Source organism: Hydra viridissima, unplaced genomic scaffold, assembly GCF_058129835.1.
Source record: "Hydra viridissima isolate aposymbiotic clone 2 unplaced genomic scaffold, HvirCarnegie_v1 scaffold_16, whole genome shotgun sequence".
Lineage (NCBI taxonomy): Eukaryota > Metazoa > Cnidaria > Hydrozoa > Anthoathecata > Hydridae > Hydra > Hydra viridissima.
In genome coordinates, this window is record NW_028324315.1 from 2,557,501 (window position 1) to 2,581,500 (window position 24,000).

Below are 24,000 nucleotides of genomic sequence, written 5' to 3' on the forward strand. Positions count from 1 at the left end.
TTGTTTATTAAGACTTCATATTTCTGTGTAATTTATTATAATTATTTTTAGTAACAGCATAAATTTATTCATCGTACAATTCATGTACAAAGAGAAGATTTATATTAGTTTATTAGATAGGTTTGGACTTTGATGTTGCTTAGTTTCCTGTTCACTGTTAAATAGTTGTGGTATTAAATCAATGGAAGCTCTCCTGCGGCTAGTTTTATCATACTATTTAAAACTCAAATAACTTTTAAACTAAGTTTGCAGTAATGTACATTGCTCTCTTAATGATTTCTAAAAGTAAAACTGGTACAGAACCCTAAAATAGTTACACTTGTCAAAGCAGCTGTATCTATTTTGTTTACATCAGCTATTGCAAAACGTTCTTTTTCTTCTTTCCACAAACTTCTTTCATACTCTCCGACTTCTGTGCAACATCATCACGATTTATAGGTTATTACTTCACTTTTAATCAACAAAGTGAAAAAATTTGTGTTTATTTGTATGATTATTTTTCAGTAAGCATTGAAATTTATAAACAAAAGAATGGTGAAAGCAACTTTGCAATCATTTCCAATATTCACTCTTATTATCTTTTAAGTAATTAAGGTATAAATGTATAAAATTGCTTTATGTGAAACATGAATATTAAATGAAATCAGCAGTAGACTCCACATCATATCATAGTGACTGCAGGCGTCATTTTAATACAATATTAATATTTTTATGTCTGATGAAGAAACTGGATATGTATGGCTTACAATGTGTATTTAAAAAACTCCAGATGTTCAAAAATCCATAATGACTTAAATGCTTTGGGCTTAAATACATTTCAAAAAATTAAATGCATAAAGCTTTAAAACCTGCTTACTATTTTGCGAAACTAAATAATTTTAAAACAGTTTTCTTTTCTTTTATCGATGCGACCTTGTTTTAAATGTTGGGGTTCGGATCGAAAAAAAAAAAGAAAATCTAGAAGTTATCTCAACATTCTTAGTTATGCAGATTTCAAAATCAAATAATATCAACCCCACAAGCTCTGCAATCAATTACCCCAAATGGTGTATTAACATCTTTGTCGCATTTTTTTAAAACGTAATTTGCGTAAACAGTAAAATTCTTTTAAAAACTGATGAAAAAACATTAACATTAGGCCTACCTGAAAATCCGTTATAATAAGTTTGTCTATTCGACATCGATATCTGAAACCAATAAGTAGCTTCTGTAGGACGTGTAAAACGCATGTTCCAGCTTTATCGTCATTTTGTTGTCAAAATACAAATACTGAATTTTGAAAGATGCAATGCTGCTCAAAAGTTTGGCAAGCAGCGGAATTAAATTATCCTTTCTTTTTTCTTAAGTGAATGAAAAAAGAGGAAAAGAAAAAAATATTTAGTTAATTCAATTAAAAAGTTAATTTTTTGAATATTTAGATTATGTTAAAAGCAAAAAAAAAAAAAGAACTAAAAACAGCTATTATATATTTTGGAAGATGGGTACTGAACCTGAATAAATGTATAGACACAATACAAATGTTTATGCATATATATGCAATGCAAATTTACATTAACACATATATGTCAATGCTTTGATAGATTACAAATAACTAAATGCATATACAATATACATGTTAAAACATCAAACAACATACAACTATTTGCAACACAAACATGTAATTGTTTCAAATTCTATTCCAACTCCAAACTTTAACAAAGTAAAAATGATAAAGATGAAAGCAACGAAAAAGTATTTAGAAATTCAAAACATTCCTTCTTAGCTTCGAGTTTTCCAAAATCAATTATTATCCTGATACAAATAAAAACTAAAGTCTTCATTGCCAAAACCATCTTGGCTAACAAAAGCCTCATGCATCACAAATGTTTTATGTAACGTTTTTTAGTAAAATTAAATTTAGAATTATAAAATAAGAAAAAAGAGGGGCTCGTTTAGCACGCTGACTTCCCTTAAAGCTTATAAGTTAAATCTTATAAGGTTAAGGATTATAAGAGACAAAGGAAGAACAAATACGAGTATCTTGTCGCGGACGAATAATAAAGAATAAAAGGCCACTCGCTTCTGAGGAGTTATGAGTGATTGACATTTATATTTGGCTTATGTTTTGTTAGGTACATGTGTCATTTATATACTTGTATAAATATACGGGCTGATCTTAGAGATCGGTGCTGGTCTTAAAAGAGGGAATGTAATAAACACAACACTTATAAGGAAAGCTTTCACGATTTATTGCGGAAAAAGTTTTATTACCTAACTCTGTTTATAGAATCGCCAGAGAAAATCTTAAATACTCAGGAAAAAAGATTTCAAAAGAAGTAATCCTGAAACTTGAAAATCAAATTTCAAGACAAACAGTTCGTAGTAGACTATTAGGCCGTAAACTGTGGTGCTTTGTTGCTGCCAGAAGTCCATTATTTAAACCAACAGATCATTTAAAACAGAGTAGATTTTGTAAAGCAAATTTGAAAATGAGTAATTAAGAAGAATAGTTTTTAGTGATGAATCAAACTATACTCTCCTAAATCGTACAGCCACAATCAAAAGTATAAAGTTAACTTATTGTACCGAAGCTACAAGGTGGAGTTGGTTCAGTTGGTATTGATAAGGCTCCATCAAATATGATAACCCTGGTCTGCATAAGTTATTCAACGTAAGAATGGACCGACATAGATGCAATACACCCTTGAAAACAATTTAACGTCAATCAAGGACTTTTTTTTTGGTTACGAGCCCAAGTGGATGTTTAAAAAGGACAACGCTCCATACCATATTGCAAAATCTGTAATAAAATGATTTTAACAAAGCAATAACAAGATACTTCAGCAGCCAGCTTCATAACCTTGAATCCAAATAAATATGTTTGGACAGTGCTGGACTAAAAACTTACCAAAGAAACAGAAACTTCAGCTGAAGATCAAAGATAAAAATTAAGAGTCGTAATACGGCTTAACAGTTGAATATTGTCAAAAGATTCTCAAAGAAAAAGATGCATATTAAGCAGAAAAAATAGTAGTGGTCAAATTCCTTGTTAAATTTCAGTCTAAAATCCCCTTAAAATCTAAGCATGTCAATTTGATAAGCAGCTTTATTTTTCTTATCTTATACGATTATTTTCTTTCAAAATATTTCACAGATTTTTTTTTTATTGCTTTTCCTTTTTTACTCTTTGTATATTCTAAATGTTCTAAATGGTAAAATTTGTATTTGAAATAAATAAAAATTATATTTTTCTTTTTTTTAAATTCCAAAGAAAAAAAGAAAACTTAATTCGTCTGCGTGCTAAACTTTTGAGCAGCGCTATACTAAGATTTTGTTGCGTAAAACTATCACAGCAACCCAATTATAGCCTTCTCATTACCAGTCAAAGCAAGTGTTAACTTACTGTCCCAATCTGCTTGCTAATGGACTATTGGACCAAGAACTTAAAGATATTTTTTTACTTAAGAGCAGCTGTATCTTGGTATTGCTTTCGTCCCTGGTGTTGTAGTTGATTCCATGTTCTAGGCAATTCTCTAAACTTGGTTGTAATTGCTTTCAGTTTTTTTATATTAAACTTTGTTGAATATAATGACTATGAGCACATAATGATACAAAACTACAATTTCATTTTCCTTTATCTTTAGTTTAAAATCATTTTCTATCTTTAAATTTTAGAGCAGGGGCAGAACACTCTATTAACACCAAAAATACTCGATAGGGTCAGTTATCATATTGGAGATCAATGGCGCAGCTTTGGAGCTTGGCTTAACTTGTCTGATGTAGATCTTCAGCACATTGAGCACAATCGTCACAGAAGTCTTCAGGAGAAGACTATGGGAGTATTAACTAAATGGGAGCAAAAAGTAGGAAAGCCATCATGGGAACAGTTAAAAGAAATTCTTATTGCTCATGACCGTAAAGATGTTGTAACGAAAATTGAAAAAGAATTTAACCTTAACCATCAAGGTATTTCTTTGAAATCTGCTTTTAAAGCTGAAAAGTAAATTTATTCTAAAAGATGTGTCAAATAAATATTTTTTATAGAGTTCATCCGCTTAAATAATTTAAGAAATTTTTGCAAGTATAAATGCAGATATGAAAGTATGAAAAAAGGTTTTAGTAAACTGTAGCCATAAAATGTTTCTGCTTCCCTACAAAGATTTTTCTTATCTTTTTGGTAGGTTAATGATTTTGTAACTTAAATATCAGTTTGCAGGTACTTAATTCAATTAAATAGCATAAAAGTTAAATGAAAATTTATTATTGTTATCAAGACTCATACAAATCCCTTGTTTCAATGGTTTTTAAACACCTCAATAGAAAAAATGCATGCAACTAAACTTAACAAGTATCCTAGTTCTAATAATTAGGGTTATAGTTATATATTGTCAAGTTGTAAAGGTTCTAAAATTAACTAAAGAAGTGGGAATGTTGCATTTAATGATATTTTATTGGCAGTTCTTATCAAATGACAGACTGAAAATCAGTTAGTTGAACCAAATGTTAGTTCGGGTTGTTTTCGTTTGCACTAATTGGAATCCCAAACATTTTACATCCTTAATACATATGGGAATCTATCCATGACATGAAATGATCTTGATAGTTATATTAAGTTTAAATGCTTTTGTATATATTTATATGTATTTGAATTCACGTTTGAGTTTATTCAAACTTAAGTCATTAGAAGCAACACCAGTTATTTAGACACATTTGCTTTATACAAAGTATTATAATTAGTGTTTTTTTAAGGAAAGTGCTTATTGTTTTGATTGTCTTTACTGTTTAGTTTGAGTATAGTTTAATTATTGTTTTTGGCACTGTATTACTTTTATTTTTCAATAATAGCTAAAACAAATATACATTCCTTTTTTTCACCATAAAATTATACAGATTTTTTGAAAAAGTTTATAAACGATGAATAAATTTATAATTTATTTAATGTTTGTTTACCAATACAAAAAATTTATATGAACTGTTCAATTGACTCTTCTAACCTTCCTTTCATTTATGCCCTTCTAATCAGCTTTCCTCTGCTCTTGTTTATGAAAGCTAATAAAGTTTGACAACAAGATCTTATACTTATTTTATCAATCTTTTAATAAATGGTAAAAATAGTTTAAAACACTTTAAATACAAGATTGATGTTTAATGTTTGCTGCAGGACGTTCTTTTTCTCTTTTAATTTTACTTCTAGGTTGAAAAATGATTTTCTATTTTCTTTTCAACCACTAGGGTGAAAATCGATTTATTGAAACAAAGTCATGAATTGTGCCATAAACGTGTCGTAATCAAATATTATCTGCTGAAGAACTCCTATATGCTACATTTTAGCTGCGTGAGTGTTGAAATTTTTCAAGTAAATCACCTTTTAGAAAGGATTCTTTTGAAACTTTTTTTACATTTAATAATGCGGATTATTTTTCTGGAACTTGTCAAAACTTACCCAAATAAAGTTTGAATTGTTGCGCAAGTCTTTTTTTTAAATCGTGCTTTTTATTATGAACGAGAAAGGTATTGAGATAAGTAGGAAAGTTTATATTTTCGTCCGTTGGTAAATAAACGATTTTTAAATTTTGCAAGTGAGTTGAGTTATGCTGATAGTATATTAATAATGCCCTGAAGTTTATACCCAGTTTTCTCTCAATTCTCTAACTCTTAAACCACCTGGATAAAAGCTGAAGATGTCGAGCATGGATTTGAAAATAAGAAAGTCCACCTGACTTCGACAAAAAAGACTTCTTTTTGTAGAAGTCAGGTGAACTTTCTAATTTTATAAAAGCCAATTTCATGTTCAATTTTATTAGATTCTCAAGTTTCTTAGCCTGCAATATTTTCAACGTCTCGTATTACATTTCCTTATTTTGGGGTATAGAGCGAAGAAACTCCTAATAAAGCATCATATGCCCGTGTCGATTACTCATGTCAATAACTTCATTACAGGTATAGTGCCCTTAAAAAGACAGTGCCCTTAAAAAGACAAAAAAATTAAACTGCCTATCATGAAAAGCATTAAACAAAAGTTGGGAAATTTAAAAATATAAACAGACCATATACCTTTCAGAAAAAAGTCAAGCTATAGTGCAGAAATTTAAATTTTTTTTTAATTTTGTTCCAAAAGATTGTTTTTAAAAAAATTTGAGAACATAAAATGACTAATATTTAACAGAAAACGAAAATTATTTAATTTAAGTCCGTAAACAAGAGTCTAAAAAGAGGCTATGAATAGGGCCCTTATAAGAATAGTAATTGTTTTTCAGTTGTTTAATAGGAACATATAGTTTTGGTTGCTTAAAAAGCACTGCTAAAATGTGAATATTTTTGTCTTTTAAGGGCACCATATATTTTTAACTTTTTTTTCAATTTTTTATACTTCTGAAGGAGAAAGGTCTCAAAAACAACAAACAAAACACTTTAATTTATAATGAATAATAAAAAAGATCCTCAATATTGAAATCTATTGGGTTCCGAAACTTCAGTACTATCTTCTTATCTTCTTTTTGTTCTCTGTCTTCTTTCTCTTGCACTTTCTTTTCTTTTGAGTTGTTAAAAGATTGTACGAGTTTTAGCACATCTTGACCTTCCATGGAGCCATAGACTTGAGTTACCCTTGTAGTTGCTTTGTGCATACCATTACTTTGAGTTGATATTATTTTTTGGATTGTTAAAAGACCTGGTATTTCATTAAGATTGATGCTTTTTTCATGTAAGTCTAAAATCATGGTCTGCAATGACAAACATTTTTCTTTCCAGTTTGAAGCTTTCTCTTTCCAATACATTTGGCTATCTTTTCGTTTCATAGATATAAGAGAACTTATTTTGCTATTTAGAATTGTTGAAATATCAGAAATGTTAGGCGAAGCAGCTTCCTTGGCTAACATAGAAGCTTGGTGGAATTTATCACTTTGCATAAATGCAACATTTAAACTTTCATTAGTAATACCAACCTTCTTACCAGCTTTTTGTATCGATTCTGGCGTAGCCCACTTGTCCCACATACTTGCAAGAGACAACAAAAAGGCTTCTCTATTAATTGTTTGATGTTGATTGAACAGATTTTCTTTTGCATTAGCATAGTGTTCATGAAGTGCCGTGTTAATTTGATCAAGTAGTTGTGTTACCCCAGTAGTGTCTGGAGGTGATATATATAAATGTATTTCTTTTTCTCTAAGAAACTGAAGTAAAGTATAATGGAAGCGAGAACTGTGACCATCGCTCAGTACAACAACAAGGCGAAGTATTTTATTTCCAATCAAGTGTCTGTCAAATAATTTGTAAAATGCAAGTAAGGATTTGTGAACTTGTGATCCATTCTCTGTTGTTGAAACTAACAAGTTAGGAATATTTTGAACAGCACTCAGCGGAGCCATCTGACTAGTAATTCCTTGAGTACCAAATATTACATGGCAGATGCATTTTTCACCTAAATAATGAAATATTTTAAAAAAATGGGTCTCCAGTTTTAAGTAATAAAATACATGTGTTGTCTTAAAGTCAAGTCAAAGGAACTTTATTTTGCTAGTAAAAGGGTGGAGAGCATCCAGTAAACTTATATGATCTGCCCTGGACATCATGAAATCTCTGTGCGCCTCTGCCTAAAGTATATTTATTTTCAAATTTGATAATTTAATTAGAATATAAAATATATGAATATTATTTGTAAAAAGTAAGTTTTAAATTTTAAAATGTGTTTTAAGTATAATGTACTATTAGATTTATTGTGACACATTAACGATTTTGCCGAATCATTTTTTGACATCTTTCACCACGACCACCATATACTAAGCCGCTCGCTGAACCATTAACACCAAAGTTAACAAATTGTGGTGTTTCATCATGATTGAAGATCCGTGACAAGTCAATTTGCCCAGTCCAATGTCCAGATACTTCTTGATTTTGATAAATCATGATGCCACATTCAACCAGTTCCTTAGGAAGATCATCTGAAAGTGAATAGTCATTAAAATTATTATCTTTAAATCAAATTATAACACATTTCAAAGTTATAATTCTATATCATTTCTAAATTATTTGAATGAATTTGTTAATTACGGCTCTAAGTCACAGATACAAGATATGCTATTTACTTTTGTGAATTTCAAAGTTATTTTACCTAAATGAGAGCAGGCCATTTCACGAGTGCAATTCATTGCTCTATTCATTGTGATGATTCCTTGTCTTTTTAAAGAAATATTGACATGTTTGGCGTCCCATCGTCTCCAAAACGACTTACTTAGGCTAGATAGAAATATATATATATATATATATATATATATATATATATATCAGTCAATGTATATATATATATATATATATATATATATATATATATATATATATATATATATATATATATATATATATATATATATATCAGTCATATATATATATATATATATATATATATATATATATATATATATATATATATATATATATCAGTCAATGCAGTAGTAAATAATTGTAACATTTATAACAATAAAAAATAAAGGGCTTTCTAGATCATATTTTTTTGTTTCTTTATTTAGTTTGGTGTTTAAATATTGAAAACCTTTTATATTATACTATACAGTATGATAAATAAAGGGTTTACATATAACCGTGTAATATTTCCTAATTTTTGATGTTTTTTTTCTTGTAAATTTGTTTGGAACTGTGGACATATACAACTATAGAGATATGCAACTTCTATAAGAACTAGATTATCTAATCGCTTATTAATCACATTTTTGCTTTTTAATAATGAAAAATGTCCTGTTGATATTGCAGCATAACCTCGCTTTCCATTATTTTGCACCACTCTACAGTTTGTTTATCTGTTTGTATCTTTCATCTCGGTTAAACTGCTTTACAGCTGCTTCAGATTTATTCCTTGGCTTTTTTATTACAGAATTTGCATTTGTTCTTACTCTTAAGCTAAATTTTGCTTTCATTTTTATTTTTATCTATGATAATAGACATTTTAAACTATTAAAACAATTACTCTATAAGCACTATAATGTAAAAATGCAGCACATAAATAAATGGATTTTTAAGTCTTTTTTTTTTCAATTTGCACTAAAATAAGTAGCTATTAACTGAAATTGTAAGATTTAAGAATTGTTACTATGTCAAAATAAACTTTAAGATATGAAGAGAAGAAAAATATATAAAAATACTGAAATTATTTAAGCAAATGATGTTCTTGATGCTTATTAAGAAATGAAGTATTTGAGTCAAAATACATGATTTTTCTAATTATTTTGAAAAATAATAAAGTAATTCCAGATTTCCTTATATTATAAGATTCATATATCTAGCAGATAATACTAAACAAAATATCTCCATGATTGAGATAATCGTTAAGGAGATATCAACAAAAGATTGTCTTTTTAAGGGCACCCAGCCAAAAATAGACAATTTTTAAGTACAAAAAAAATAGTAAAAATAAAATTGAATAATATTTTTAACCCCCAGGAAGAAATTAAATGACTCTAGACAAAATTTTTAAAAGCATATTTAAGTTTGTTGTCTTTTTAAGGGCACTATACCTGTAACGTTATGCTCAATTTCATCATCATTATTTTTAAAAGTAGGGTCTAAAATCTAAATAACTATTTCAGCATAAGTAGTTGGTGAAAAGATGATTACTACATCACAGTCTAAATTAATAAAAAATTGTGCTCCTTGGGCATAAAAGTCGAATTCCCGCAAAAGGTCAAGCACTTCTTTCAAAGATAAGTGACAGATCACCGGCTTCTGACATCTGCTCGTTTTATTCGCTGATGCCTGCGTTTTCATAACTGTTTTTAAAATCCACGTTAATGGATTTTATTGAATCATGATTATATCAAAAATGAGCAAGTGTAAACCTTAATTTATCTCTTAAATATTATACACAACAGCAAAATTACGTCATTGTTACACTTCAAACTATCAAAAAAAAAAAAAAAAAGAATTCCAAATTAAAAAACGTGCTCGTACGCTCATTCGGCCCCAGCCTTATTTATTACCCTCCTTAGAGATCACTATCTTTAATCACTGTTGGTCAACTTTAACTCCGCAGTTTTCGCCGAGACACGTTTCTCCGATAGATCATCGCTTCCTGTTATTTTACTGATCATTTCACCCTTTTTCCAAAAGCTTTTAGACAATTTATTGTCGTCTTTAACTAAAACCAAATCATTTATTTAAATGTTATTTGTAACATCATATTTCCGACAATTACAATCATGGTGTTCCAGTAGTTCGTTTAAGTATTTCTCGTAAAGTTTGTTTAAAATATTCAATAGAGGTCTTCAGATGTTTAAAACATTCCACTGCTTTGATTTCAATCTGGTCAGGATCTTCTGTATTTACCAAACCTGCTTGACTGAGAAGCCTTTTCCCCACAGTCAAATGAGTAAACGGTTCCATGTCGTATTTATCAGACACGTAACACAAGTCGGCTATTTACAATCATTTCTACTTCAGCTAATTCTGTTTTTAGTTGAACAAAGGTCAGTCGGGCTTTCCCCATCGTTTTTCTCAAAATTTCTTTAATTATACGTATTACCCTCTCGTAAAACCCTCCCTACCAATGGGAAAGCGGCAAAATAAATTTATTAATTTATAAGTTTATCACGTAAAAATTTCGATCTTTCACTTGATTTAAACGTAGAAACATTGTCATTAATAAACATTTTGACATATCCTCTTCTGGTAGAAACTCTTTTAAGTGCGCAAATAACTGAAGGGACGCCAATACTTGGGGTCAATTTCAAGTGTACGTTTCTTGTCACTGCACATGTAAACAAAAAGAGATAGGCTTTATGCGACGTGTTAGTGTCTAACTGGATATTCTTTATTTCAAATGCTCCGGCAAAGTCTACTCCTGTATTAGCAATAAAAAAAAAAAAACTCTGTCCGTTCGTAAAAATTTTTAGGATTAATAATCCGAAAACTAATTTACGAACCACTTGCGATTTCTTTTTTTTGCGGATTCTCTTTGCTGTCAGGATTATTAATTCAAAAAACTTTTACGAATCAATTGAATTATAATTCGATTAGCAAATTATACAAATCGCCTTCCGTTAGCTTCACCATTAAATCTTGTGGTCCAAAAATATTACGTTTTTATTATGCGCGCGTCCTATAATTAGTGGATTTCTTTTTTATTTTCAATCATTTCGAAATATTTCGAAATCTTAACCTACAACAATTTGTTCGACAGATCAAGTATACTATTCTTCACTTACATTTATTACGGTAAGCCATTATTTTATTGTTTTGATTTAAAAGTTAAGAATATTTCAAACTGAATTTTTGCGGATTTTTTTTTTTTTTTTTTTAGATCGAATTCCTTTGGGAATTATTTCGCTTTGCGGATTGCTTCAATTAGTGGATTGGTCCGATAAAATTTATATCGTTATATTTTTTCCACTTAAATATTAACAGAAGTAAAAATAGAAATAGAGATAAAAACTAGTTTGAAAAATTTTTACGTTCAATTCAATAATTAAGGCAAATAATTAGTTCTTTTATTGAAAACATTATGCATGCCTCTAAAATATCATTCATTGTTGAGACAAATATTAAGGAAAATTTTCAAATAACTTAATAAACAATTAGTACTTTTTCGGAAAGTGTTAGTATGCATCACGTTTTATTAAGGCAAATATTAAGGAAATATTGAGACAAATATTTCAATAAAAAGTCCTTAAACCGAAAATGTAATTTTATCCGTGTTTTTGAATTTTTAATCCAAAAAGTAATCCTAATTAATAACCTGATCCGTTTTTGTGGATTATAAATTCAATAAATAATCCGATATATTCGTCCGATCCGATATGGCAAACTTAATCCAATTGGTTTCTTTTTTTTTTTTAATTTCTTTTTATTTTTCTTTTCAGATGCCTAAGCTATCTTATATGTGGGAATTCTTCAACAATGTGGAGGAAAACGAGGCAAAATGCAAGGACTGTGGCAAAGTATACTTAATCAATAAAAACACCACAAGTCTTTTAAGAAACCATTTGAAAAACCTACTTCCCCGAATAACATACTGGCGACAATATTGCCAAGAAGCTCTATGAATCTATAAATAAACTTAAATTTGATTTTGGAGTCAAAACCTGGATGACAGTCGACGGTGCAGCAAATGTCCAAGCAGGTGTTAGGAAATCAATTGGGGTTCAAAGTGCGATTTGGTGTGTCAACCACTGTCTAAATCTTGTTGTCAGTGGTGGTGTCGATAATAAAAGATGTCCAAAGTGATCAATTCTCAACCACAAAATAACAAAATTAGTAGGTCACTTCAACCAGTCCTCTCAAAAAGCTATGACTTTAGTTAATGCTGCCAAAGCCTTAAATAACTCCAGAGAAAAGTTAGTACAGAGATGCCCCACAAGGTAGAACTCTGACATCCATCAAATGTAGTCTGTGGTGGATCATCTTCCGGCGATGCATTCTGTAAAGAATCCGAACTCTACTGTTTCTGGAGGTTGTAAGTTGACAGATCTTTTACCAACAGATGCTGAAGTGGAATCTTTTCAATCTGTCATCCGGCTTCTCAGAATTCTCTGAAAAATGCAGCAGCGAAAAGAATGTCAGCATCTGTTCCGTTATTAATTGTCTATACAACATCAGAGGAAGATTAGCAAGGAAGACGATCAAGCCAAAAATCGAGGTATCATCAGAGCTTGCTCATTACTTCAATGAAGATCTAAACAAAAGACTCGAAGAGGAGCTGATGAATATTGAATTCTCTATAGCTCATTTTTTAGATCCTAACAGCAAGGGAATGTGCTCTGTGGATGAGGGAGAAAAATTTGAAGTAGTCAAAACTGCAGTAAAGAAAGCTATGGAAGAACTGTTAAAAAAAGAAATTTTGGCTAGCCAAAGCACTTCTTCCCCTTCAAGTTGGATGATGAAGATGATGACAACTTTGATTTCACTGAACAACTGAGGAAGAAAGTGTTTGGTGCAGGTTACATTAATCCTGGAGGTGAAACAAGCACCAAGAAAGTCATTTCTGCTGAAATTGAGGGGTATTTGAATTCGAAACCAGTTCCAGCAAATACAAATGTACTGGAATTCTGGAAACAAAACCAGTATATTTATCCAATAATGTCTAGGCTGGCCAGAAAAAACCTCTGTATACCTGCTGCATCATCAACATCTGAAAGAGTTTTCTCAACAGCAGGGAATATATACAGCTCTAGAAGAACCAATCTTTCAATCTCAAAGGTTGAGATGTTGGTATATATATGAAAGAAAACACTAAGCAACTCAGTAAAATTCAAGACATTGTGTGGCCAGGAAATGAATTTGGAAAATAATTAACTTTTAATTTGATTTTGACATCTTTTTTATTTCTTAACATGGAAATTATTTTGTTTAATTGTATATTTGAATATTAAAAATAAATAAAAATGAATTTTATATCAAAAGCATTTTTTATTCTGTATCCGTAAAAATAATATCGGTTCGGATTCCAATTCGAAAAAAAACTTACGAATTGCAATCCAATCCGAAAGTATCAAATCGAATTGCAGTCCGAAAAAATAATCCGAATAAATTTTAAAGAATTTTTTTCCGATACATTATTTTCGGATCAAATCAATCCGTAAGTAATTTGAACCGTTTAGCATAGATAATTCGGTGCACAATCCGCAAACCGATAAACAGTAACGGATCGGCGGTCTCTATTTAATATCAACTTTCATAAGCGCATTAGGTAAACGTCTATGTAATCGTAAAACACCATCATTATCATATTTTAAGTTTAAGAATTGATAAATATCAGAAAACTCAATAAGCTTTTTCCTAACAATTGCTCTATTCTTTCCCACATAAGTTCAGATAGCATTACTCCTCCCGTATAACCTAGAGCTTGCTTTTTTCTCCCTTTTATTCGATATAACAAGTTATTTGTAATTCGCATCACATATGAGGTTATTAATAAAAGTTTGTTCATTGAGCTGAAGTTATCAAATTTTTTTACCTCATTTAAGTTCGCAATTACTGATAATCCTTCCACCACCATGGCATCTACCAGCATACTAAAAACAATACAATCAAAACTGGATTGATCAAACATGTTTTTCAATTCAGCAATTCCATTTTAATTATTTTTGTGCTTTTTCAATTCGGAATTGATAGACAATTTTTTAAATTCATCTTCGCAACTGTGTTCCGTAGTCCAATGAGTAGAGTCAAGCCTTAACAACTCAGGTCCATTCAAAAAATCACGTCCAAATATTTTAATTTAATATTTTTTTTGGCGGCATCTTGCCGATGTGTAAAAATAGTGTATATTATTGGCCAAAGCTACGCTTCCCCTTTTTCAGTTATGATTTAACACTACAGTCAGTTTTTCCACCATGAGCTCACCTTTTCCCTTTATTAATGTTTTACTATCGTCATTAATCGTGCTTGTCATTACTATATCTTTCCATTTCTATATCATTTGTTTTCTCCTGTAAATTAAAATATGATTTCCTTTTTGTAACTTTTTGAATTTTGTTTCAGTTAAAATTCCCTTTCTAATTATTCTCATCGTTCCAACACATTCTGTTTGTCTTCTTATTATTTTCTAGTATGATCAGGAGTGGTATAATAATTATCAAGGTATAAACAATAACCCTTGTTCAGAAGCGAACTCCTGTACTGTGTAATGGAGCTAGTATAAATAAAAAGATTGTATACATAACCAGTTTCACTTTCGTACAATACGAATATTTTTATTCCAAATCTCATTCTTTTAGAGGGAATATATTGTTTCCAGGCAAGCCGGCCTTTCTACCCAATGAATGATTCGTCGATGGGAGTTTTTTGATTAGGAACATACATACTCATAAACTTTTCTTTCAAGTTATCCAAAATCGGCTGAGTTTTGAATAATCTTCGGTTTGGTGAATTAGCATCATACTCTTAGTTGTTTACAAAATGCAAAAATTTGAGCATCAGATGAAAGCGTTTTTCTGATATATTGCGAGATAAAAAAGGGGTTTCAATGCTCTCTCGTTTCGCAAAATAAAATTTATACTCTGGTTTTATGCAGACTCCCTGAACAATAAGAAGAGCCAACAAAGTTCTAATTTCATTTGCTTTAGTTGTTGTCCATTTTTTTACTCGAAATTGATTTTTTATATTTTGTTTTTTATTGCTCAGATACTGCATAACAATTTGTATCAACAACAATTTTGTTTATAAGCTCGTCAGTAAAAAAACATTTAAACAGTTAGATATGGTTATCTTTGTTCAAATTGTCAAGCTTTTTACGAGAACCGTCTTGAAAATGAAACGGTAGTGGACAATGGGTGCCAGAAAAACTCCACGGTACGTCAATTGGGTCTGGAAATTGAACAGGTCCAATTTCGTCTTCATCACTAGAAGACGAAATTGGACCTGTTCTGACTACTATCACTAAAGTTATCTTCTTCTTCTGTACTGTTCTCAGTAATGTTCTCTTCTTTGGAACTCCAGAAATCTTCATAAACTCTTTCGTCTATTGTATTGCTGTTTATTTTTCTACCGGCCATAACCTAAATATAAAATAATAATAATAAAAAACAAGTTTGGAAGAAAAGAACATCATTTTTTACTGTCGCTTTGAGACTAACAGTATATCAAATAAAGTTATAAGTATTAACGTAAAACAGCTCCAAACACGCACGCAGAAACACTGATCCGTTAAATGATAGCATTTAAGATCACTACGAGCCATTCAAACGCAATTAATGATAGGCGGACACCTAAAAACATATATTTATACGTTATACGTACGCAATCAAATAATACATATTCGTTTTATACATAGTGGTATACACAAGTTAGTTTTATGCGAATATATTCGTCTTAGGCGTTTTGTAATGCATATTTTGATGACGTATATATCCGTCATAGCCACTTAAGAGGTTAAAAGTAAGAATTTTTGAAATGGACCTGAGTTGTTAAGGCTTGACTCTACTCATTGGACTACGGAACACAGTTGCGAAGATGAATTTAAAAAATTGTCTATCAATTCCGAATTGAAAAAGCACAAAAATAATTAAAATGGAATTGCTGAATTGAAAAACATGTTTGATCAATCCAGTTTTGATTGTATTGTTTTTAGTATGCTGGTAGATGCCATGGTGGTGGAAGGATTATCAGTAATTGCGAACTTAAATGAGGTAAAAAAATTTGATAACTTCAGCTCAATGAACAAACTTTTATTAATAACCTCATATGTGATGCGAATTACAAATAACTTGTTATATCGAATAAAAGGGAGAAAAAAGCAAGCTCTAGGTTATACGGGAGGAGTAATGCTATCTGAACTTATGTGGGAAAGAATAGAGCAATTGTTAGGAAAAAGCTTATTGAGTTTTCTGATATTTATCAATTCTTAAACTTAAAATATGATAATGATGGTGTTTTACGATTACATAGACGTTTACCTAATGCGCTTATGAAAGTTGATATTAAATAGAGACCGCCGATCCGTTACTGTTTATCGGTTTGCGGATTGTGCACCGAATTATCTATGCTAAACGGTTCAAATTACTTACGGATTGATTTGATCCGAAAATAATGTATCGGAAAAAAATTCTTTAAAATTTATTCGGATTATTTTTTCGGACTGCAATTCGATTTGATACTTTCGGATTGGATTGCAATTCGTAAGTTTTTTTTCGAATTGGAATCCGAACCGATATTATTTTTACGGATACAGAATAAAAAATGCTTTTGATATAAAATTCATTTTTATTTATTTTTAATATTCAAATATACAATTAAACAAAATAATTTCCATGTTAAGAAATAAAAAAGATGTCAAAATCAAATTAAAAGTTAATTATTTTCCAAATTCATTTCCTGGCCACACAATGTCTTGAATTTTACTGAGTTGCTTAGTGTTTTCTTTCATATATATACCAACATCTCAACCTTTGAGATTGAAAGATTGGTTCTTCTAGAGCTGTATATATTCCCTGCTGTTGAGAAAACTCTTTCAGATGTTGATGATGCAGCAGGTATACAGAGGTTTTTTCTGGCCAGCCTAGACATTATTGGATAAATATACTGGTTTTGTTTCCAGAATTCCAGTACATTTGTATTTGCTGGAACTGGTTTCGAATTCAAATACCCCTCAATTTCAGCAGAAATGACTTTCTTGGTGCTTGTTTCACCTCCAGGATTAATGTAACCTGCACCAAACACTTTCTTCCTCAGTTGTTCAGTGAAATCAAAGTTGTCATCATCTTCATCATCCAACTTGAAGGGGAAGAAGTGCTTTGGCTAGCCAAAATTTCTTTTTTTAACAGTTCTTCCATAGCTTTCTTTACTGCAGTTTTGACTACTTCAAATTTTTCTCCCTCATCCACAGAGCACATTCCCTTGCTGTTAGGATCTAAAAAATGAGCTATAGAGAATTCAATATTCATCAGCTCCTCTTCGAGTCTTTTGTTTAGATCTTCATTGAAGTAATGAGCAAGCTCTGATGATACCTCGATTTTTGGCTTGATCGTCTTCCTTGCTAATCTTCCTCTGATGTTGTATAGACAATTAATAACGGAACAGATGCTGACATTCTTTTCGCTGCTGCATTTTTCAGAGAATTCTGAGAAGCCGGATGACAGATTGAAAAGATTCCACTTCAGCATCTGTTGGTAAAAGATCTGTCAACTTACAACCTCCAGAAACAGTAGAGTTCGGATTCTTTACAGAATGCATCGCCGGAAGATGATCCACCACAGACTACATTTGATGGATGTCAGAGTTCTACCTTGTGGGGCATCTCTGTACTAACTTTTCTCTGGAGTTATTTAAGGCTTTGGCAGCATTAACTAAAGTCATAGCTTTTTGAGAGGACTGGTTGAAGTGACCTACTAATTTTGTTATTTTGTGGTTGAGAATTGATCACTTTGGACATCTTTTATTATCGACACCACCACTGACAACAAGATTTAGACAGTGGTTGACACACCAAATCGCACTTTGAACCCCAATTGATTTCCTAACACCTGCTTGGACATTTGCTGCACCGTCGACTGTCATCCAGGTTTTGACTCCAAAATCAAATTTAAGTTTATTTATAGATTCATAGAGCTTCTTGGCAATATTGTCGCCAGTATGTTATTCGGGGAAGTAGGTTTTTCAAATGGTTTCTTAAAAGACTTGTGGTGTTTTTATTGATTAAGTATACTTTGCCACAGTCCTTGCATTTTGCCTCGTTTTCCTCCACATTGTTGAAGAATTCCCACATATAAGATAGCTTAGGCATCTGAAAAGAAAAATAAAAAGAAATTAAAAAAAAAAAAGAAACCAATTGGATTAAGTTTGCCATATCGGATCGGACGAATATATCGGATTATTTATTGAATTTATAATCCACAAAAACGGATCAGGTTATTAATTAGGATTACTTTTTGGATTAAAAATTCAAAAACACGGATAAAATTACATTTTCGGTTTAAGGACTTTTTATTGAAATATTTGTCTCAATATTTCCTTAATATTTGCCTTAATAAAACGTGATGCATACTAACACTTTCCGAAAAAGTACTAATTGTTTATTAAGTTATTTGAAAATTTTCCTTAATATTTGTCTCAACAATGAATGATATTTTAGAGGCATGCATAATGTTTTCAATAAAAGAACTAATTATTTGCCTTAATTATTGAATTGAACGTAAAAATTTTTCAAACTAGTTTTTATCTCTATTTCTATTTTTACTTCTGTTAATATTTAAGTGGAAAAAATATAACGATATAAATTTTATCGGACCAATCCACTAATTGAAGCAATCCGCAAAGCGAAATAATTCCCAAAGGAATTCGATCTAAAAAAAAAAAAAAAAAAATCCGCAAAAATTCAGTTTGAAATATTCTTAACTTTTAAATCAAAACAATAAAATAATGGCTTACCGTAATAAATGTAAGTGAAGAATAGTATACTTGATCTGTCGAACAAATTGTTGTAGGTTAAGATTTCGAAATATTTCGAAATGATTGAAAATAAAAAAGAAATCCACTAATTATAGGACGCGCGCATAATAAAAACGTAATATTTTTGGACCACAAGATTTAATGGTGAAGCTAACGGAAGGCGATTTGTATAATTTGCTAATCGAATTATAATTCAATTGATTCGTAAAAGTTTTTTGAATTAATAATCCTGACAGCAAAGAGAATCCGCAAAAAAAAGAAATCGCAAGTGGTTCGTAAATTAGTTTTCGGATTATTAATCCTAAAAATTTTTACGAACGGACAGAGTTTTTTTTTTTTTATTGCTAATACAGGAGTAGACTTTGCCGGAGCATTTGAAATAAAGAATATCCAGTTAGACACTAACACGTCGCATAAAGCCTATCTCTTTTTGTTTACATGTGCAGTGACAAGAAACGTACACTTGAAATTGACCCCAAGTATTGGCGTCCCTTCAGTTATTTGCGCACTTAAAAGAGTTTCTACCAGAAGAGGATATGTCAAAATGTTTATTAATGACAATGTTTCTACGTTTAAATCAAGTGAAAGATCGAAATTTTTACGTGATAAACTTATAAATTAATAAATTTATTTTGCCGCTTTCCCATTGGTAGGGAGGGTTTTACGAGAGGGTAATACGTATAATTAAAGAAATTTTGAGAAAAACGATGGGGAAAGCCCGACTGACCTTTGTTCAACTAAAAACAGAATTAGCTGAAGTAGAAATGATTGTAAATAGCCGACTTGTGTTACGTGTCTGATAAATACGACATGGAACCGTTTACTCATTTGACTGTGGGGAAAAGGCTTCTCAGTCAAGCAGGTTTGGTAAATACAGAAGATCCTGACCAGATTGAAATCAAAGCAGTGGAATGTTTTAAACATCTGAAGACCTCTATTGAATATTTTAAACAAACTTTACGAGAAATACTTAAACGAACTACTGGAACACCATGATTGTAATTGTCGGAAATATGATGTTACAAATAACATTTAAATAAATGATTTGGTTTTAGTTAAAGACGACAATAAATTGTCTAAAAGCTTTTGGAAAAAGGGTGAAATGATCAGTAAAATAACAGGAAGCGATGATCTATCGGAGAAACGTGTCTCGGCGAAAACTGCGGAGTTAAAGTTGACCAACAGTGATTAAAGATAGTGATCTCTAAGGAGGGTAATAAATAAGGCTGGGGCCGAATGAGCGTACGAGCACGTTTTTTAATTTGGAATTCTTTTTTTTTTTTTTTTTGATAGTTTGAAGTGTAACAATGACGTAATTTTGCTGTTGTGTATAATATTTAAGAGATAAATTAAGGTTTACACTTGCTCATTTTTGATATAATCATGATTCAATAAAATCCATTAACGTGGATTTTAAAAACAGTTATGAAAACGCAGGCATCAGCGAATAAAACGAGCAGATGTCAGAAGCCGGTGATCTGTCACTTATCTTTGAAAGAAGTGCTTGACCTTTTGCGGGAATTCGACTTTTATGCCCAAGGAGCACAATTTTTTATTAATTTAGACTGTGATGTAGTAATCATCTTTTCACCAACTACTTATGCTGAAATAGTTATTTAGATTTTAGACCCTACTTTTAAAAATAATGATGATGAAATTGAGCATAACGTTACAGGTATAGTGCCCTTAAAAAGACAACAAACTTAAATATGCTTTTAAAAATTTTGTCTAGAGTCATTTAATTTCTTCCTGGGGGTTAAAAATATTATTCAATTTTATTTTTACTATTTTTTTTGTACTTAAAAATTGTCTATTTTTGGCTGGGTGCCCTTAAAAAGACAATCTTTTGTTGATATCTCCTTAACGATTATCTCAATCATGGAGATATTTTGTTTAGTATTATCTGCTAGATATATGAATCTTATAATATAAGGAAATCTGGAATTACTTTATTATTTTTCAAAATAATTAGAAAAATCATGTATTTTGACTCAAATACTTCATTTCTTAATAAGCATCAAGAACATCATTTGCTTAAATAATTTCAGTATTTTTATATATTTTTCTTCTCTTCATATCTTAAAGTTTATTTTGACATAGTAACAATTCTTAAATCTTACAATTTCAGTTAATAGCTACTTATTTTAGTGCAAATTGAAAAAAAAAAGACTTAAAAATCCATTTATTTATGTGCTGCATTTTTACATTATAGTGCTTATAGAGTAATTGTTTTAATAGTTTAAAATGTCTATTATCATAGATAAAAATAAAAATGAAAGCAAAATTTAGCTTAAGAGTAAGAACAAATGCAAATTCTGTAATAAAAAAGCCAAGGAATAAATCTGAAGCAGCTGTAAAGCAGTTTAACCGAGATGAAAGATACAAACAGATAAACAAACTGTAGAGTGGTGCAAAATAATGGAAAGCGAGGTTATGCTGCAATATCAACAGGACATTTTTCATTATTAAAAAGCAAAAATGTGATTAATAAGCGATTAGATAATCTAGTTCTTATAGAAGTTGCATATCTCTATAGTTGTATATGTCCACAGTTCCAAACAAATTTACAAGAAAAAAAACATCAAAAATTAGGAAATATTACACGGTTATATGTAAACCCTTTATTTATCATACTGTATAGTATAATATAAAAGGTTTTCAATATTTAAACACCAAACTAAATAAAGAAACAAAAAAATATGATCTAGAAAGCCCTTTATTTTTTATTGTTATAAATGTTACAATTATTTACTACTGCATTGACTGATATATATATATATATATATATATATATATATATATATATATATATATATATATATATATATATATATATATATATATTGACTGATATATATATATATATATATATATATATATATATATATATATATATATATATATATACATTGACTGATATATATATATATATATATATATATATATATATATATTCTATCTAGCCTAAGTAAGTCGTTTTGGAGACGATGGGACGCCAAACATGTCAATATTTCTTTAAAAAGACAAGGAATCATCACAATGAATAGAGCAATGAATTGCACTCGTGAAATGGCCTGCTCTCATTTAGGTAAAATAACTTTGAAATTCACAAAAGTAAATAGCATATCTTGTATCTGTGACTTAGAGCCGTAATTAACAAATTCATTCAAATAATTTAGAAATGATATAGAATTATAACTTTGAAATGTGTTATAATTTGATTTAAAGATAATAATTTTAATGACTATTCACTTTCAGATGATCTTCCTAAGGAACTGGTTGAATGTGGCATCATGATTTATCAAAATCAAGAAGTATCTGGACATTGGACTGGGCAAATTGACTTGTCACGGATCTTCAATCATGATGAAACACCACAATTTGTTAACTTTGGTGTTAATGGTTCAGCGAGCGGCTTAGTATATGGTGGTCGTGGTGAAAGATGTCAAAAAATGATTCGGCAAAATCGTTAATGTGTCACAATAAATCTAATAGTACATTATACTTAAAACACATTTTAAAATTTAAAACTTACTTTTTACAAATAATATTCATATATTTTATATTCTAATTAAATTATCAAATTTGAAAATAAATATACTTTAGGCAGAGGCGCACAGAGATTTCATGATGTCCAGGGCAGATCATATAAGTTTACTGGATGCTCTCCACCCTTTTACTAGCAAAATAAAGTTCCTTTGACTTGACTTTAAGACAACACATGTATTTTATTACTTAAAACTGGAGACCCATTTTTTTAAAATATTTCATTATTTAGGTGAAAAATGCATCTGCCATGTAATATTTGGTACTCAAGGAATTACTAGTCAGATGGCTCCGCTGAGTGCTGTTCAAAATATTCCTAACTTGTTAGTTTCAACAACAGAGAATGGATCACAAGTTCACAAATCCTTACTTGCATTTTACAAATTATTTGACAGACACTTGATTGGAAATAAAATACTTCGCCTTGTTGTTGTACTGAGCGATGGTCACAGTTCTCGCTTCCATTATACTTTACTTCAGTTTCTTAGAGAAAAAGAAATACATTTATATATATCACCTCCAGACACTACTGGGGTAACACAACTACTTGATCAAATTAACACGGCACTTCATGAACACTATGCTAATGCAAAAGAAAATCTGTTCAATCAACATCAAACAATTAATAGAGAAGCCTTTTTGTTGTCTCTTGCAAGTATGTGGGACAAGTGGGCTACGCCAGAATCGATACAAAAAGCTGGTAAGAAGGTTGGTATTACTAATGAAAGTTTAAATGTTGCATTTATGCAAAGTGATAAATTCCACCAAGCTTCTATGTTAGCCAAGGAAGCTGCTTCGCCTAACATTTCTGATATTTCAACAATTCTAAATAGCAAAATAAGTTCTCTTATATCTATGAAACGAAAAGATAGCCAAATGTATTGGAAAGAGAAAGCTTCAAACTGGAAAGAAAAATGTTTGTCATTGCAGACCATGATTTTAGACTTACATGAAAAAAGCATCAATCTTAATGAAATACCAGGTCTTTTAACAATCCAAAAAATAATATCAACTCAAAGTAATGGTATGCACAAAGCAACTACAAGGGTAACTCAAGTCTATGGCTCCATGGAAGGTCAAGATGTGCTAAAACTCGTACAATCTTTTAACAACTCAAAAGAAAAGAAAGTGCAAGAGAAAGAAGACAGAGAACAAAAAGAAGATAAGAAGATAGTACTGAAGTTTCGGAACCCAATAGATTTCAATATTGAGGATCTTTTTTATTATTCATTATAAATTAAAGTGTTTTGTTTGTTGTTTTTGAGACCTTTCTCCTTCAGAAGTATAAAAAATTGAAAAAAAAGTTAAAAATATATGGTGCCCTTAAAAGACAAAAATATTCACATTTTAGCAGTGCTTTTTAAGCAACCAAAACTATATGTTCCTATTAAACAACTGAAAAACAATTACTATTCTTATAAGGGCCCTATTCATAGCCTCTTTTTAGACTCTTGTTTACGGACTTAAATTAAATAATTTTCGTTTTCTGTTAAATATTAGTCATTTTATGTTCTCAAATTTTTTTAAAAACAATCTTTTGGAACAAAATTAAAAAAAAATTTAAATTTCTGCACTATAGCTTGA

General features: G+C 30.2%; 2 protein-coding genes across 2 annotated transcripts in view; one reads left to right on the forward strand and one right to left on the reverse strand.

Annotated features, from left to right (window-relative positions):
- LOC149877327 (uncharacterized) overlaps positions 1-5,607 on the forward strand; it is a 9,890-nt gene extending 4,283 nt beyond the window's left edge. The window contains exons 5-6 of the mRNA XM_090074233.1: positions 3,655-3,945; positions 5,212-5,607. Of these exons, the coding sequence (XP_089930359.1) occupies positions 3,655-3,945; positions 5,212-5,216 (296 nt within the window). The 3' untranslated portion in view covers positions 5,217-5,607. The remainder of the gene's footprint in view (positions 1-3,654; positions 3,946-5,211) is intronic.
- LOC149877309 (uncharacterized) overlaps positions 1-24,000 on the reverse strand; it is a 318,348-nt gene that overhangs the window by 261,611 nt on the left and 32,737 nt on the right. The gene's annotated exons all lie outside the window — the stretch shown is intronic.